The sequence below is a fragment of the Pongo abelii genome, chromosome X (genome assembly GCF_028885655.2).
Source record: "Pongo abelii isolate AG06213 chromosome X, NHGRI_mPonAbe1-v2.0_pri, whole genome shotgun sequence".
NCBI classification, from domain to species: Eukaryota; Metazoa; Chordata; class Mammalia; order Primates; family Hominidae; genus Pongo; species Pongo abelii.
In genome coordinates this window covers 22301835-22321618 of record NC_072008.2, presented here as the reverse complement: position 1 = coordinate 22321618, position 19784 = coordinate 22301835, and the positions used below count along the sequence as shown (strand labels likewise).

The 19784-nt window shown below is 39.7% G+C and overlaps 1 protein-coding gene across 1 annotated transcript in view; it reads right to left on the bottom strand.

Moving 5' to 3' along the window:
• The window catches only part of PHEX (phosphate regulating endopeptidase X-linked), a 223791-nt gene that overhangs the window by 47501 nt on the left and 156506 nt on the right, over window positions 1-19784 (bottom strand). The window contains exon 15 of the mRNA XM_002831452.4: window positions 10760-10818. Coding sequence (XP_002831498.2) covers window positions 10760-10818 — 59 coding nt within the window. The remainder of the gene's footprint in view (window positions 1-10759; window positions 10819-19784) is intronic.

The window sequence follows — 19784 nt, the reverse complement described above, 5'->3', positions numbered from 1 at the left end:
GAGGCTGAAGCAGGGGAATCGCTTGAACCCAGGAGGTGAAGGTTGCAGTAAGCCAAGATCGGGCCACCGCACTCCAGCCTGGGTGACAGAGTGAGACTCTGTCACAAAAACAAAAACAAAAAAGTTGTAGCAGGTGTTCCCCAGACTTGCTAAGTGCATCATCTCTCAATTTCGCAAACTATTCGAAGTTTGTTCATGACTTAACTTCAGCTCACTTAACAAAACTTTAAAAATCTCAGTGTAAATTTTGGAAAGTAAAGCCTTTTGGGGGAGTATATCTAAATACTCCTTTTAAGCTAGCTTATGGAATAACCCTTCCTCCACTCTTCCCATAAGCTAAAGACCCAAGGAGATCACAGGCTTAGCCAAAAAGCTTGCAGAGAACAGCACTCTTAGAAGAGGCAGTAATGAACTGCTTGATGCCACAACCCTTTTGGACATGAAATCAGGAGGACTTGGGGACCATCTAAACTTCTCACTCTCACCTCCTGGCTGCCTTACATTCTATATCTGGTTTCCATACCAGAAGAGAAACAATCCCCCAACCAGTGAATGAGCAGCGTAGGTGAGGGGATGATACAATAATGATTACTCCAACACATTTATATCATACCCTTAACCTTTTCAGAGTGTGTTCATGTATATCATCTCATGGCTATTTTTTATTTTATTTATTTTTTATTTTTATTTTTATTTTTGAGACAGAGTCTCACTCTGTCACCCAGACTGGAGTACAGTGGCACGATCTCAGCTCACTGCAACCTCCGCCTCCCGGGTTCAAGTGATTCTCATGCCTCAGCCACCCGAGTAGCTGGGATTACAGGCACTGGCCACCATGCTCAGCTAATTTTTGTATTTTTAGTAGAGACAGGGTTTCACCACGTTGGCCAGGCTGGTCTTGAACTCCTGGCCTCAAGTGATCCACCCACCTCAGCCTCCCAAAGTGCTGGGATTACAGGCGTGAGCCACTGCACCCAGCCTATCACATGACTGTAATTCTCACATTTCCTATCCAGTTTTGAACAGTGTAGTGTGACGATAAACAGGATGCAATCAGATAAGCTGGGTTATACTCCCAGCTCTGCAATTTGCTAGTTGTGCAGTCTTTTGCAAGTTACATCACCTCTCTGAGCTTCAGTTTCTTCTTCTGTAAAATGAGCCCATAATACCAAGTTTATAGAACTATTGTGAAGATTAGAGATAACATACATTAAAGTACCTGGCATAATGGTTGGCATATTAATGGTTCCTCAGCAAAGCGTAGCTGCACAGAACAGTTATAATCTGCATTTGATGGAAGTCCTGTAAAGCCCTAGTGGAAAAGTTAGAAAATTACAGTAGTCCCCCTGTCTTGTCCTTGGGGGATATGTTCCAAGACCCCTGGTGGACACCTGAAACCTCAGATAGTACCAAACTAATACACACACGCACACAATGCACAAATTTCTTTTTCCTCCACAACTTCATGTGTAGAAGATTCGTTCTTACTGTAGATCTTAGCAACCTCAGTATATGTTTTCTTTTTAAATTTCCTTAAGTGGAGAACTTTCACCTTAGCACTGAAAGGAAGCTTCTCTTTGGCATACCTGAATTGCCAGCATCACTACTCTTATGCTTTGGGGCCATTATTAAGTAACATAAGGGTTACTTGGGCACAAGCACTGTGACAGTTGATCTGATAACTGAGACAGCTACTAAGTGACTAACAGGCAAGTGGCATATACAGCATGGATACACTGGACAAAGAGATGATTCACGTCCCAGGCGGCACAGAGCTGGACGGCAACAGATTTCATCATGCTATTCAGAATGGCACACAATTTAAAACTTAGGAATTGTTTACTTCTGGCATTTTCCACTGAATGTTTTCAGAACTTGGTTGCCCGTAGGTAAGTGAAACAATGAAAAGCAAAACCATGGATAAGGGAGGATCACTGTGCTATCTGTATTATCATTATGCAGTTATTTGACAATCATCTCCTGGGATATGATTTATAGCCTTCCTACTCCTCCTCACCCCTGTCATTGCCTAAGTTTAGGCCCTCCCCATCCTTCTCTTGAGCCATTTGCAAAACTCCTAACTGGTCTTAGTGGCTGCAATCTGTCCCTCTCCAGACCATGATCTTTAATACTAGGATTAAGGAAGTTGATATGGTTAGGCTGTGTTCCCACCCAAATCTCATCTTGATTTGTAGCTCCCATAATTCCCACATGTTGTAGGAGGGACCCAGTGGGAGGTAATTAAATCATGGGGGCAGGTTGTTCCCATGCTGTTCTCATGATACTGAATAAGTCTCATGAGATCTGATGGTTTTATAAATGGGAGTCCCCCTGCATATACTCTCTTGCCTGCCACCATGTAAGACATGCCTTTGCTGCTCCTTTGCCTTCCACCATAATTGTGAGGCCTCCCAGCTATGTGGAACTGTGAGTCCATTAAACCTCTTTCCTTTATAAATTACCCAGTCTTGGGTATGTCTTTATTAGCAGTGTGAAAACAGACCAATACAGAAGTAAAACTTAAGCTATTTGCCTCCCCACAAAAAAACTATAATAGTTCCCTCTGGCCTGTTCTTTGACATGACCCACAAAGCCTTCCTTCCACATAACATCTCCCATCATTCCCTTTGCTGTCTCTTCCACCAGTGCAAGCTGTGCCCCAGCATTTGTGGCCATCTCACAGTCTGTTCCTGTGCTATGTTCTGCCATATCTGCTGGCTTTGCACCAAACAACAGTGCTTCTTCCTAAATGCCCTAATCTCACTCCTCTGCCCAGAGAAATTTCTTTTTCTTTCCAAAGTCCACTCAAACATCAGTTTCATAGGGAATCCAATCTTGACTCCCCCAGGCTTAACTGCCCCTCCACTGTGGCTCCCAGAATGCACTGCACACCCTTCTGTTGCCCACTCACCATGATGTCCTCTAAATGACCTGATAACAAGTCTCTCTCTCCCAGCTCCTCAAAAGCAAGGACTAATAGTTAATGTTTATTGAGTGCCTACTATGAACCATACTCTATACCAAGCATTATATATATATATAATAGTAGTAACCATCCTATAGGGTTAAGATTAAATGATATTATATATACAATATTAACATATATATGTTATGTATAATTTAATATATACTTATATATTACATATTGATATATATTATATAAATATTATATAATATATATGTATAATTTATAATATATAACTACAAATGTATATTAATATTAGATATAATTAATATTTATTAATATTATATATCTAATATTAGATTATAAAATGTACTAGAGAACATTAGATATTATATATATAGTATCATTTAATCTTCACAAAAACCCTATAGGATGTTTACTACTATTAGCTCCATTTTACAGATAATTAAACTGAGGCTTAAAGATGTTAAGTAACTTGCCCAAGGTTGCAAGTTATTAGTGGCCAAGCCAGGATTCAAAATCAAACTGTCATACTTCAGAGCTCATACCCTTAACCACTAAACCACACAAAGTTATATACCCTCCTACCAAACTCAGTGAGTACCTGGACATGTTCTAATAGCTATATTAGTTACCTCTTGCTGTGTAACAAATCATCCCCAGACATAGTTGCTATCTCCCCATTTCTCTGGGTCAGGAATTTGGAAACAGCTTATTTGGGTGGTCCTGTATCAGTGTCTCGTGAGGTTGCAGCCAAGATGTCAGCCTGGGCCATGGTCATCTGAAGGCTTGGCTGCACTGGGGATCTACTTCCAAGATGGTGCACTCACATGGTACTCCTAATGGGCAGGGGGCCCCAGTTCCTTCACACGTGGATCTCTCTGTGAGCTCCTTGAATGCCCTCACAATGTGGTGGTTGGCTTCCTCCAGAGTGAACATTATCCAAAAAACAAAAGCCACAATGTTTTTTATGACCCAGCCTCAGAAGTCATAATCTAGAATTTCCATAGCATCCTATTAGTTACAGTGGTAAGCCTTACTCAGTGTGGCAGGGGACTAGACAGGGGCATGAATACCAGGAAGTGAAAATCATTGGGGCCTTGAAAATTCACTTGAAAATCAAGTGAATAAGTGGAAAAAAATTACTAAGAACTGCTCTGAGTGTCAGGATCTCTTTTAGGTAGTGAGAAATTCGGATGAGGTGACCACTTAAGTTTCTTTCTAGCTCTAAAAACAATGGAAGACTATTCCCAAATTCTATATATTAGTCTTATTTTCTCATGTCCCCAAATGGAACATCAAGTGGATTCAAAGATTTAATTTCATTAAATTCCAAGAGAAGCCACAGGTGAGTATTTGCTAACTTAGCTTTTACTTTATGGTTTCAGGCAGAGCCAATGAAGTATGAGAAATTCTCCCAGTTTGAAACACAGTTATTTCCTTAACAGCAAAACAAATCTATGTTTCATTTCCAGATTAATTCCATAATTCGATGCCAGCATAAGCCCAGCCTCTGGACAAAGGCTTATCTTCGTTAGCAGAATATCTGTGATTAAACTGAGGGAAAAAAAATCCCTTTGTGTATAACAGCAAAGATAATAAAATCATTGGTTTTAGCCCTTAGGCCATGCTTGTTTTCAAGCCAAGATCTTATCTGTTTAAAATACTTCTTTAATTTGATTTGAGATGTATGAAAATAAAAACTAAATACTTAAATGAGGTGCTTTTCAAATATTCATTGATATTGAATACTTAAAATGAATTTTCTTCTAAAGACCAATCCATGTTAGTAGAAATGAAAACCAAATATGAGCTGTTCACTCTTTCCACTACTACCACTACCTGAATATTGCCACCTGTTTTGTAAATACAGTTTTACTGGAACACAGCCAGGCTCATTGGTTTATGAACTGTCTATGGCTGCCATGGCAGAGTTGAGAAATTGCAACAAAGACAGTATGGCTTGCAAAGCCAAAAATATTACTATTTTTGCCAATCCCTGGTCTACACCTCTAGAGACTTAGCCTGAGGCAACCTATTATTAGCTCCAGATGTCCATGCATACTATACGCTGTTCCAAACATTTTTATGGAGAAAAGGAGCAGTGTTCCTATTTATTTTGAGGTGTCACTTAACATACAGTAAAAGCATAAATTTTTGTTGTTGTTAAAGACAGGATCTTGCTCTGTCACCCCGGCTGGAGTACAGCGGCATAATCATAGCTCACTGCAGTCTCAAACCCCTGGGCTCAAGCAATCCTCCCACCTTAGCCTCCAGAGTAGCTGGGACTACAAGTGCATGCCACCACACCTGGCTAATTTTTTGTTGTTTTCTGTAGACACAGGGTCTTGCTATATTGCCCAGGCTAGTCTCGAACTCCTGGGTTAAAGCAATCCTCCCACTCTGGCCTCCCAAAGTGCTGGGATTACAAGCGTGAGCCACCATACCCAGCCAGACACAAACTGTAATGATAGAACACGGTGAGTTTTTACTCTTGTATCACCTGTGTAACCACCTCTGAGATCAAGATAAAGAATGTGTCACATGTCTCCTCTCAGTCAATACCCCCAACAAAGGTAGTCATTATTTTAACTTCTATCATATAGATTTATTTGCCTGTTCCTGAACTTTATACACATGAAACAGAACAGTATTCAGTCTTATACCTGGCTTCTTTTACTCAGCATTTAGTCAGTTGCATTCATACATATTATAATGTGGAACACTATAATAAAATCTCTTTTTTTTTTTTTTTTTGAGACAGAGTCTCACTCTGTCGCCCAGGCTGTAGTGCACTGGCACAATCTCGGCTCACTGCAACCTCCGCCTTTTGGGTTCAAGTGATTCTCCTGCCTCAGCCTCCCGAGCAGCTGGGATTACAGGCGCCTGCCACCACGCCTGGCTAATTTTTATATTTTTAGTAGAGATGAGGTTTCACCATGTTGGACAGGCTGGTTTCGAACTCCCAACCTCAGGGGATCCACCTGCCTCAGCCTCCCAAAGTGCTGGGATTACAGGCGTGAGCCACCATGCCCGGCCTAAGATCTCTTGAGGGCAAAAGTTTGAAATAATCCCCCGTGCCGATCTTTATATTTTGCTGTTTGTCCTGTGACACAATGGTTATCGCAGGGATTCCTGGCATGCCAGGTTTAGATATACAAGCCCAGAGCTTGGCAATGTGCTGGCACTTTACAAATTCATCTCATTAAATCCTCCCCTAAAACCCTATGGGCTAGATAGCCTCAACATGTGGCAGACAGGACAATAGGGGTCTGGAAGGATAAAAACCTCGACTAAGGCCATACAAACTAGATCTCTGATTCATGTTCTCACCTTGCCACTCTGAAAAGCAGCAAGATCAGTGTCGCAGTTATCACAAAGTTAGGGTTAAGCACCAATCATTTCAGATTTTTGTTTTCCTCTTTAACCACCTTATTCAAATATAATTAAATTTTATGACAGCTACTGAGTATAACTCCTCATACAGCAGATTTAAATCATTATAATTTCACACTATGTTCCATGTCTAGAGACGTTGCTATCCAGCTTTACAAGGGAAGAAAAATAAGAAGTTGTAACCACCCTGTAAAAATCTAACATTGAAAGATGGCCACAAATCATAGGGTTCCACACAAAGGCATGGATTTGAAAAAGAAAAAAAAACTGCAGGTTTTTCTATTTTCTATTCAAGTCTCTATTGTGTGCAGAAGCAGATATAACTAGCATAAATCAGAAAATGATAATGGGAACAGAATGAAATTGTCATAAATCACGTTACTAAGTATAGTTACATCTTAGATGTAAAACCCAATTAAACAGATGGCCACATGCTGTCAGAATCAGCCCCTAATCAATAAAGATGTTCATTTTAGAGAATCACCTCAATTTTTCACTTCTTCAGCAAAGCAAAAAGAAGGCAGTTGTAGGGTGGGGGAAGTCCCAGGAAACCCGGTGGGGAAGTGTGTAAGAAGAAACTCCACCTGTCTTAATTTGTAGTCCAGAAAATCAGAAAGGAGAGAGGGGAAAAAAAAAGTCACCCAAAGGATTGCTTGTCATCTTGCCTGGGAATGTAATTTACAATGAGAGCAAGCACTGGTCATTAGGAAAACAGAAACAGCTTGAATCTCTTAATTAAAATACTGTTTCAAATTGTTCATTTTAAAAAACCCCTCTGCCCATGAGCTTTCATGAAACCATTGGGTTACCCCGAAATGGTTTCTTCCTCAGTAAACCTCTGATAGGATTAGCCCTTGCCAGGCAAGAAAAAGGCTGAGCAGGGGTGAACCCTGGAGATGGAACTATTATTAGACACACTTAAGTACCCCAAGGAGCAGTAAGCCTTCAGTGACATTTTAAAGTGAATGCGGAAACGTCGGCTTTTCTTGCGTAAGAGCTGATCTCTTACACTCGCTAGACTGGTGAAAATTAAATCTACCAATGCCAAGAGCTGATGAAAATGAGGAACAACAGAAACACTTCTGTACTGTGGAAACCAGCTTTGGAAAACATTTGATGTTATCTGGTAGATAACTTCTTCCTATCAGCCAATAATTCCACTCCTGGATGTATACCCTCAGACACTTGTTTCAAGAGACATTCACAAGAATATGCAGAGCAGCACTGTTCATAAGCAAAAACCTGGGTGTGGGGACACATAGGCTGGACAACAGAAGAATAAACAATCTAGGGGTACAGTCATGAAATATTATACAGCAGTGAACATGAAAACAACCTACCACCACATGCTACACGGACAAATCCTAAAATCATGTTGACTGAAAAATCGCAGTTGTTTAAGACTGCATACAGTAAAGATACCATTTTTATTATACTAAGAAACAAGTAAAAATAAACAACATATTGTTTAGGGATACCTATATAAATAATTAAAGTTTTATTTTAAAAAAACAAAACAAAAATGATAAACCCTCAAATCAGAAGAGTGGTACTTCTGTGGTGAGAGGGAAGGATGGTTCCTGATGGAGTGAGGGCGTCATAGGCACATATTAATTTCGTCATGTTTTCATATATTCTTTATAACTTATATGTGCCAAAATGTTACATATGTTCTTTTGCATGTACCAAATATTAGACAATAAAACGTTTTTAAGTGAATAATCTAAACAATTTCTATTTCCCAATAGAATATCCTAAATGTGATTATAATTAATAATAAATTATTATAAGTATTAGTTATAATTAATAACTCAAATATCATAAGTTCCCATATAACATATGCAACTTAAGTTCTCAAGTTGGCATTTAGGGCCTTAAGAAAGCAATGGTAGTTTCGTGATAATGAATATTTATACAGTAAGAAGTGACATTCAAAATATTTAACAACTTACTTGGTTATGTAAATTAATGTATAAATTAAAAAATCCCGCCATCTGCTTGTCTTTGGTCTTTCTGTTCATTCCTCTCTCAGACCAAAGTCGGGCAGAGACTGCCATTCCTCACAGTGGCCACACGAGGGCGGCTCTAAGAAGATGTGCCAGCTGGTAGTGAGCAGCCACAGCCTTCGGGCTGTCCTCTGACCAGAGTCCTGTAGGAACAACGGCCAGTATGGAGGCAGACTGGCCAACTGGCCAGAGGGAAGGCAGGATGCCTCCCTAAGGAGGTGGCCTGGCCTTTGAATAAAGATTTGAAGGAAATGGGAGCATAAACCAGGCAGGTCCCTTGGGGAAGTTTTCCAAGAGAAAGCGAACCCCAGGTATAAATGCTCCCAGAGAAGAGCGTGTCAGATGTGCTCTACAAACACGAAGGAGGCCAGTATGGCTGGAACAGAAGGAGGGAGGAAGGGGGAGAGTAGCAGGAGGTACGGGCAGAAAGATAACAGACCTTAAGGCCATTATAAATAATTTGGCTCTTTCTCTGAGTGAGATGGGATGCTGATAAAAGCTTTTGAGCAAAGAAGTGACACGATGTGACTGTAAAACATCTTAAAATCGCTACAATTTTATATTTAGAATAGACTGAAGGGGGGAGTAAGAACAAAAGCAGGGAGGCCAATGAGGAGGTGGGAGATAGTAGTGGTATGAACAAGGGTGATAAATTCCATCCCCTGCATTCAACACTGTAGAAATGTGATTAAAACCATGAGACTAGATGTTATCACCAAGCAAGTGAGCAAAGATGGAGAGAAGAGAACAGAAAAGGTGCAAAGACTGAGCCTTGGGGCATGCCATCATTAAGAGATATGGGAGATGAGGAGAAACCAGCAAGGATTTGAGCAAGAGTGGCCCACCCTCCCCAAGACAAGCCACCACCAACCGGAATTTGGTGTTTGTCATTCTCATGAATGTCTTTACACTTACACTACAAATGGATGGACCTCCAAACCATGTGTAGAATTGTTCTGCGTGATTTTCAACTTTATTTATATAGTATCATACTTGATATATTTTCCCAAGTTGTTTTACTTGTGAAATTCATCCATGTTAATATATGTTGCTCATTTTTCACTGCTGTATGGTGTTCCTTTGTGTGAATATGCCACATTTGACTCATCTTCCTGCAGAGGAATATGTAGGTTATTTTGCTTTTTCTACTATTATAAACAATACTGTTATGAGCATTTTTGCATGGGCTTCTTTATGCCTTGTGCAAGAGTTCTCTAGGGCAGCTGTTCCCAAACTTTAGCATACATTACAATCACCTGCAGGTTTTACTGCACCAGATTTCTGAGCTCCACATCCAAAGTTTGATCAATAGACCTAAGGTGGGGCCTGGGAGTTTGCATTTCTAACAAGATCCTCCATGATGCTATTACTGCAGGTCCAAGGACCACATTTCAAGAATCACAGCATTAGAGCACATTCCAGGAGCACACATCATGGTCATAGGTATGCATGCACATCTTCAGCTTTCTGAGATATTGTCAAATTGCCCTGCAAAATGGATGAGCCAATCTATCTTTCCACCAGCAGTGAGTATGTGTCCTTATTGCCAAGGCTGGATCCTGTCAGACTTTTTATTTGTGCCAATCAGACCTTAATAATTTTTTAAGGCCAGGTGTGGTGGCTCACGCCTGTAATCCCAGCACTTTGGAAGGCCAAGGTGGGCAGATCACTTGAGGCCAGGAGTTTGAGACCAGCCTAGCCAACATGGCAGAACCCCATCTCTGCTAAAAATACAAATAAAAAAAATTTAGCTGGGCGTGACGGTACACACCTGTACTCCTAGCTACTCAGGAGGCTGAGGCACAAGAATAACTTGAACCTGGGAGGCAGAGGTTGCAGTGAGCCAAGATCGCACCACTGAACTCCAGCCTAGGTGACAGAGGGAGACTCTGTCTTTAAAAAATAATAAAAATAATAATTTTTTAAATTTATCATGGTATTTTTAATTACATATACCTGATACATGTAAGTAGAAAACCTCAAGACCTAACTTCCTAGCGTTAATAAGAATCTTTCCAAGCTTCTTTCTTACATACAGATGGTCCGCTCAGGTTCTACAATCTCCTCAGTTACCTGCTGTTTTCCCCACCAATCCTAGGAATGAATAAAATGGTATGGACAAAATCAGTAAGGCCATTATGAAAGGAAAGTGGAAACTTGCTCCTTTTCATGGCAAACTTCATTGTGGTTTAATGTGGTTTACTGTAGTTGATTTTTTTTCAATCAGTGGTGACATAAAGCTTTAAAAAAAACTAGTAAGGTGAAGAGAGTGAGGAAAATTTGGCAAATAGGTAGGAGAACAACCTTCCTTCACCAGCATACCCTGCCACTTTTGGGGGAAATAAGGAATGCCTTACCCTCCATCATAGTCATGGAAAAGTTCTTTCCATTTTATACCAGATTACCAAGGAGACAAGGAACCAGTACTCACGGATCTGGTTGGTGGATGCACTGTAGAAGGCATTGACGGTCGTTGGATTTGTAAACCACCTGTAGAAAAAGAAACAAATGCCAGACAGTAATCATCATTATACAGGCAGGCGGGAAGCAAAGACGAAGACAGCATGGCTGGGTTTATTAGCAGATAACATGGAACAATGGGGATGTTGGACATGAGGGGAAATTATTCCCTCAGTTTAGGGCTACTGTACTGCTCAAGGAACAATCTCATCCTAAACTGAACATGGCTCAACAAAAATATATTAACATGCCCAGTTATTTCTTGTTACTAACTTAACAGAAAAAAAGTCAGCACACCAGTGCTTTTGAAAAAGTCTTAAAGAGAAATTCTAGAATCTAAAGGGCTCTCCCTGCAAATGGAAACACAGCAACTATATATTTGCCAGGCCCTATTCAATGGGTTGAACGGACAACTGTGTTTCTATGCTGCATCACCTCTGGCCTGTCCATTTAAAAGTTCTGGATTGGTGACAACACAGAGGTCCATTTAAAGAAAGATGAATAAAGTCCAACTATGCTACCCAGAGGGTCTTCCTGCTCCAGTGGAAAGTGTACTGCCTCTATCACTAACTAGCTGAATTGTGTGGGAACAGTCACCTACCTTCCTCGGGTTTGGTTTTAGCTATAAAATTAAGGCATTGCATTGGGACATCTAAAGGATCCCTTCTATCTAAAAGGAGTCTACACCCAAACCTTAAATGCGCAATAGGTTACTGGGATCAGCAGTCAGCAAATTTTTTTCTGTAAAGAGTGAGATCATAAATATTTTAGGCTTTACAGGCAAAGAGGCAAAATCAAGGATATTACGTAGGTACTTAAGAGCAAACTGTCCACAAATTTTACTGATGAAATCCAAAAAATAATAATAGTAATCAAGTACAATTATTTCTCTTTTTTCTTTCAGAGACAGGGTTTCGGCATGTTGGCCAGGCTGGTCTCAAACTCCTGACCTCAAGTGATCCGCCCACTTCAGCCTCCCAAAGTTCTGGGACTACAGGCGTGAGCCACCATGCCCAGCTGAGTACAATTATTTCTAATATAGGCCTATGAATGAGAATAATGGAATTATTTTGGGATGAGATGACATTTTGCTTAATTGGGGTTCAAAGTTATGCTTCTCCAATTTGGAGGTTCCTCAAAGAACTAAAAATGGAGCTACCATATGATCCAGCAGCCCCACTGCTGGGTATATACTCAAAGGAAAGAAAATAATCGAAGAGATATCTGCACTCCCATGTTTGTTGCAGCACTGTTCACAATAGCCAAGATTTGGAAGCAGCCTAAGTGTCCACCAACAGGTGAATGGATAAAGAAAATGTGGTACATATACACAACGGAGTACTATTCAGCCATAAAAAGAATGATATCCTGTCATTTGCAGCACATGGATGGAACTGGAGGTCATTATGTTAAGTGAAATAAGCCAGGCACAGAAAGACAAACATTGCATGTTCTCACGTATTTGTGAGATCTCACGTATTTGTGGGATCTAAAAACCAAAACGATTGAACTCATGGAGATAGACAGTAGAAGGATGGTTACCAGAGGCTGGGAAGGGTGGTAGGGGAATGGGGGAGAAGTGGGGATGGGTAACAGGTACAAAAAATGTATAGTTAGAAAGAATGAATAAGACCTAGTATTTGTTAGCACAACAGGGTGACTACAGTCAACAATAATTGCACATTTTAAGATAACTATAATAATATAAGTGGATGGTTTGTAACACAAAGGATAAATGCTTGAGGGGATGGATACTCCCATTTTCCATGATGTGATGATTATGCATTGCAGGCCTGTATCAAAATATCTCATGTACCCCATAAATATTTACAACTACTACATACCAACAAAAATTATTTTAATTAAAAAACAAAAACAAAAAACAAAACAAAGTTAGGGCTTCCCCATCATCAAACCAACTGCAAACATTTATCTCTAAAAATTATTCTTAGCTCATGGGCCATACAAAAACAGGCAGCAGGTGAGATTTAGCCCACAGGCCCTAGTGGCCAAACCCTGACTTAGATGGTTGTGAGTTTCAGTGACTGCTTGTTATGATTAAAACCAAGCAATTCGTCTTAAGCTAAATTGCTAAAAATAAACTCCTAAGCCCAGCAGTGGCATGCAAATATAGTTCCAGCTACTTGGGAGGCTGAGGCAGGAGGATTGCCTGAACCCAGAAGTTCGAGTCTCTAAAAAAATTCAAAAGGAAAGAAAAAAAAAACTTGTATAAATCCCTTTCTAGAATAACTGTATTACTCATTTATGTCTAATAGGATAATTATGTCAGACTAACAAACTAATTTATATCAGGTTAATATGAAACTAATTGGAGACCCAATTGTTGATACTAGTTGGTAAACTCATACCTTCTCCCCAACTATAAAGAAGTCTATGAATATGTCATTCTGTTATCATTATCATTATATTTAGCTAACATTCATCGAGCACTTACTATGTCCTAAGCACCTTCTATTCATCAGTTTTTCCCCATGGCAACACAGGAATTATTAACCCATTTCACAGATGAGGATAATGAGACTTATGAGCATTATGTACTTGTACAAAGCCTGGTCTGTCTGACTTCAAACCAGTTCGCCTAAGCATTATATTATACTGTAGACATTACTGGAAATCAAGAAAGAACACCTCCTCTCTTTTCAAAACCGAAACCTAGACATATTTCCATAAAATGCATATTCTTTTTCTTCAAATTTAGGGTATTTCAATTAAGCCCTAGTGTTTAACATAAACTTGCTGGTTGGCCTACTTTCCTGAGGAAACAAATGAAGGGCAAAGCACCTCTACTGACCTAACTTGGCTACCTGTAGTAGGTAAAATTATGGCCAAGTCCTAATCCCTGGATCCTATGAACATGTTACATTACATAGTAAGAAGGACTTTGCAGGTATAATTAAGCTTAAGGACCTTAAAATAGAGAGATTATCCTGGATTATTCAGGTAGGCTCAATCTAATCACAAGCCCTTAAAAGCAGACAACCTTGTTTGGCTGGAATCAGAGAGATGCAACAGAGGAGGAAGTCGGAGAGGAGGAAGGGTGAGAAGGATTTGACACGCTGCTGGCTCTAAGATGTAGGGGCAATGGGCAAGGACTGCATAAAGCCCTCTGAGAACAAAGAGTGGCTTCCAGGCGATAGCCAGCAAGGAAGACCTTACCCCTACGACCAGAAAGAACCGGATTCTGCCAACAACCTGAATCCCCTTGGAAGGGGATTCTTCCCAGAGCCTCCCCATAAGAGCCCAGCTGGCTGACACTCTGATTTCAGCCTTATGAAATCCAAAGCAGAGAAAACAACCAAGCTACCCTAGACTTCTGACCTAGAGAACTGTGAGATAATAAATCTGTGCTGTTTTAAGCTGCTTAGGTTGAAAGAGCTTGTTACAGGAGCAATAGGAAACTAATACACTACCCAAAGAACCCAACATTTGTAGGTCAAGAGGGGAAAATCCAGGTGGGTGCCTTGGCTTCTAAATAACACTGGACTGAATCATAATATATACAAAAGATAACATGTATTCCTAGAGCTTGTCCCTTCTCTTTGTGTTCTTCCCAACTCCCCTCTCTTTAAAATAACAAACTTTTAAAACATTCAGGTAAGGGCCATGCAGGGAAAATGTTCCTAACTGCTGGTAGACGAAGGTAGACAAAGCAAACCAAACAACCAGTCTCTGAAACTAGACCTTAATGGGGCTTCTGAAGCTTCAACAAGAATAACGAAAACATCTTATTTCGGACACATGATCTTACCATTCCTGACCTCCCAGGGCTCTTATTGACTCTAGGGCACGTATGGAGCCTTGATAATACCCAGAGCTGATATTAAGCAGCTGCACCAGTAGATCCTATCAGTTGTTGATGCTGTTATTTCTTCTATTGGTTCAGGGCCCATGCCAAACCAGCTGTTAAACATTTTGTATATCTCCCGTATTATATCCAAGTTTATTATATATTTAGTTTTACTATTCTCTGATGTAATGCTACATGTGCTAGTTTTAATATGTGTTTGTGAACTTTTTTACATTCCACCCATTAAGAGATGGAATCTAAACTCCTCTCCCCTTGATTATCGGTTAGCCTTAGTGACTCACTTCTAAAGAATAATATGCAGCAGAAATGACAGTGTGACTTCCAAGGCTAGGTAATTAAAGGTGATACAACTTCCCCCTGATGCATACAAGCACACCCTCCCTCCCTCCCTCCCTCTTTCTCAGAAAAGTTGCTCTTTGAAGTTTCTATATCAATCAACATGCTGTAAGGAAACCCAACATACATGAAGAGGCCATATGTAGATGTTCTAGTCAACAATCAGCATCAACTATTAGACATGTGAGAGAGGTAGCCTTCCATATGACTCCAGCCCCAGCCACTATCTGACTGTAACTACATGAAAGACCACAAATGGCCAGGTGCAGTGGCTCATGCCTGTAATCCCAGCACTTTGGGAGGCTGAGGTGGGCAGATCACCTGAAGTCAGGAGTTCGAAACCAGCCTGGCCAACATGGTGAAATGCTGTCTGTACTAAAACTACAAAAATTAGCTCAGCGTGGTGGCGGGCACCTGTAATCCCAGCTACTCAGGAGGCTGAGGCAGGAGAATTGCTTGAACCTGGGAGACGGAGGTTGCAGTGAGCCGAGATCACGCCAATGTACTCCAGCCTGGTGACAGAGTGAGACTCTGTGTCCAAAAAAAAAAAAAAAAAAACCACAAACAAGAACCATGCAGCTGAGCCTAGTGACTCCCAGAACCATGAGAGAGAAAAATAATGACTGTTGTTTCAATACTCTAAATTTGGGGGAAGTTTGTCACACAGCAATAGATAAATGGAATGCTGAAAAGTTGGCTATCCACAGACTAAGTCCAACCCAATGGGCTGAATCTTCCCAGAAAACTGTTTTGCTTGCCCAACAAATGGCTTAACAAACTGTTGAATTGGAATTCCTTTAAGTGGTGTGTGTAATTACTAGTTTTCCACAGTCCGCACCACTCCCTGTTTTTACACCCATGTAGGTCAACCATTTGTTAACTGACTGGCCCCTGAAGGCATCTGAGTTTGCACAGCTTATGTCCCAACAAGATTTTAAGTTGCTTATGGGCTTTGACTGTTGCCCAAATGGTAAGTGCTGAACAGAAGATCACTAAATCCATTAAAATGAATTTATTGTATGTATACATCCACTTCAATAAACAGAGAATATCATTCAAGTGCTTTAAATTCTTCTTACTATGTCTTTAGGGTGCTTCTGCAGTCTGTGTTTGAGAAAGGATTTGGTGGATAAGGTAGGGAGAGGTCTCAGAGAAATTTCAAATCCCAAAATAATGGGGATGAAATTATACTGGAGAATGAGATACATAAAAGGAATATAATACCAAAATACAAGAATCTGAAGAAAAAGACATTGGTACACCTATTTCTTTGGACCATATAAAATAGACATACATCAGGCTAAAGTTTTACATTTTTCTTATCAACTCTTACAGATAGTCTAGGGAATATGGAATGGAAAAGCCATAGTGTATTTATTGCTTTCTTATTAATATCCTGCAGATGATATCACTCCCATTCCATGCTATAGATAATGCGTTTGCAAACAAAAGTTCTGGGCAGGAACAGAATTTATAAAGACACTTAATGTATTTTTACATATTTTTCAAAAGATAGAGAATTCAGACATGTTTGGTCACAGTGGAATGAGAGTGAGTTAACAGTGAAGCTGGCTTAAAATAATTTCTGTCAAAGAAGGTGATCCTCAGGGGAAGAAATTACTTTCAACTCAAGCCGAGCAGTAAGTAAATCCTCTATTTTTAAGCAAGCTGATGAAGTGACAATTCTGTGAACCAAACCCTAAATATGTACCTTCAGGGATGACCACCCAATTAATTTCATTCTTGCTGACATTTCCCATCGTCTTAGAAACTTCTTAATGCACATTAGTGCAGCTAAAATGGATTCCATGAGAATTAAAGATAAAGGGTCTTTATCTCCTATACCCACAAAGAAGCAAAATGTTATTTCAGGGCTTTGTGAAAATATAATCATGATGCTGTTCAAAGTAAACTAGTGTAGTAGAGCTACTCCAGAATGATCCCCACTCGATTAACTCATGAATTTTCAGACCTGAAAGATGTCAATTCAAGCCAATGAGTATCATGAGGCTAAAATTCTCTACAATGCCTGAAAAGGACCAGCCAGATGTTTCCTTTAAAAAAAAAAAAAAAAAAAGAAAAGGAATTTACTCATATCCCTTTACTATGCAAAGAAGACCTTAAATTTCTAAATGTTATTTCCCTGAAATAGACATGTAGTCTGAGGAAACAAGAATTACAAGCATTGCACTGATTTCCATTTCTGGAGAACTTTTCCCAAAAGTTAACCAATTTAATACCCTTGTGAAAGAGCTATTTGTTTTTCAGTGACAGAAAAGAAAACCACACAAATCTCAGTTTGCCTAAGCCCGCAAAGCCAGTATATTTCTAAGGCATAAGTAAAATATTAGAAATAGTTAAGACCATTAGAATCTGACAGTTCATCAGTATCCTAGGATGATGTTAAAGATAACACATTTAGGAGTTTTTCAATTACTAACCCAGGCCTTTCTACACACCTAAATGAATAATGACATTTTGAAATCAAACAATTAGACTGACTGTATTGCCAATATGCAGGAGCCCCTGAGAAGACCCTGAAAATTCACCAAAAAATTGGTGAAACCCTTCAATTTTCCACAGATTTTTTTTTTAAAAAAGAGTTGGAACTGATCTGAAGCAAATATTAAACGGCAAGATTATATAGATCTGTGACTACCGTATTACATGTAGATGGTCATAGGGATACTGGAAATCATTTGCCAAAGTCATCAGATTTGAGTATTGGATTTAAGAAGCCTAAATCTAAAACTATTGAATAATTTAGATTGGGAATGAAACAGGATAGGTGGACTGAGAAATAACGTGATGAGAGGAAAGAACCAAAGACAGTGGAGCGAATGGCTTTAAACCATTATCTATCATTTTTCAAAGCAGTTCTAAAGCTGTTTTCCTTTGTGCTTTTGACTGGAGTCAGGGTTAGGTAGGGCAGAGATTCAGCTTTAGGCCTACCTCTTAAAGTCAGTAACCTCCAATGAATTTTTCAGGTGCATATTATAGGAAGGTTTGAAGGGCAGAGAGCAGGGATGGCCAGATGGAAACATGAGAGGGAGAACTGGTAATCACCACATAAGCCAAGGGAAAGCACAGGGGCTCAGAGTTTCTAGAAGCCAGGACAGAACAGGGACTTGAAAGGGAGAGTAGCAAAAGACTAGGCAGCATAAAAACAGCCAGTCAAAGATCTAGAAATCAGAATATTAGCCAAGGTTAAAAAGTGGACCATGACAAAAAAAATTGTAACCCATGGAAGCCAGGCTTGCAGGTATAAAGCCATGAGAAGGTTGACAAATCATTTCTACAAAAACCAAGTATAAAACTGGACAACATTGTCAACAAATAACCATTTTAGGAATCTGGGAATTCATCAAGGGGAGCAATAAATTAAACAAAATTTAATATTGAAAAACTGCTAGAACTTGGCATTAAGTAGAGCAGGCACTATGGCCTTTTTGCCTGAGACTACTCCTGTCCCTCCTAGCTCAGTGAGACCTTAGTTTTGTCAGAAAAAGGCTGGCTGGGAAATCAGCAGCTTTGCTGCCCCAGTGGGTAGACTCAACTGGGGGTGGCAGTGAAAAGCCACAGCTTTGTCAGATAAAAATGGCCAACATAGAGGATGAAGCAGAGCAAGAAGGCTGTAGAAACCTCCAGCAAGTGTCCTCCCTGCAGGAACACCAAATTGAACAACTAGCCACACACACACACAAAGCATCTTCATAAGAACCAAAATCCAGGTGAACAATCACAATACCTGGTTTTAACATCACATCAAGGAAAGAGGCACTGAAGAGGGTAGGAAAGCCAGTCTTGAATTGCCTACACCATCCTTCCCTCATTCCCCAGCAGCAGCCACATGGGCACAGAGGCACAAACCTCTGTGCTTGGGGGAAGGAGAGTATGGTGATTGTGGGACTTTGCACTGGAACTCAGTGCTGCCCTATCACAGTGGAAAGAAACACGGGGGCATATGATCATGTAAACTGATGCTAAAGAAGCATTTAATAAAATTCAACGTCGTTTCAGGATAAAAATCCTCAAAAAACTGGGTATAGAAGGAATATACCTCAACACAGTAATAGTCATATATGACAGAGCCACAGTTAGTATCACACTGAATGGGAAAAAACTGAAAGCCTTTCCTCTAAGATCTAGACAAGACAAGGATGCCCACTTTTACCACTATTATTCAACATAGTACTAGAAGTCCTAGCTAGAGCAATCAGACAACAGAAGGAAATAAGGGACATCCAAATTAGAAAGAAAGAAGTCAAATTACCCTTGTTTGTAGACAATATGATCTTATATTTGGAAAAACCGAAAGATTCTACCAAAGAAACTATTAAAATGATAAATAGAGTAAAGTTGCAGGATACAAAATCAACATACAAATATCAGTAGCATTTCTATATTCTAAGAGAAAGCAATCTGTAAAAGAAGTCAAGAAAATAATCTCATTTACAATAGCTATGAATAAAATAAAATACCTAGGAATAAACTTAACTAAAGAAGTGAAAGGTCTCTACAATGAAAACTATAAAAACATTGATGCAAGAAATTGAAGAGGACACAAAAAAATAGATATTCCATGTTAATGGATTAGAAGAATCAATACTGTGAAAATGCCCATACTACCAAAAGCAATCTACAGATTCACTGTAATCCCCATCAAAATATCAATGACATTCTTCACAGAAATAGAAAAAAATTCCTAAAATTTATATGGAACCACAAAAGATCCAGAATAGCCAATGTTATCCTGAGCAAAATCAACAAAATTGGAAGAATCACGTTACTTAACTTCAAATTATACTACAGAGCTATAGTAACCAAAATG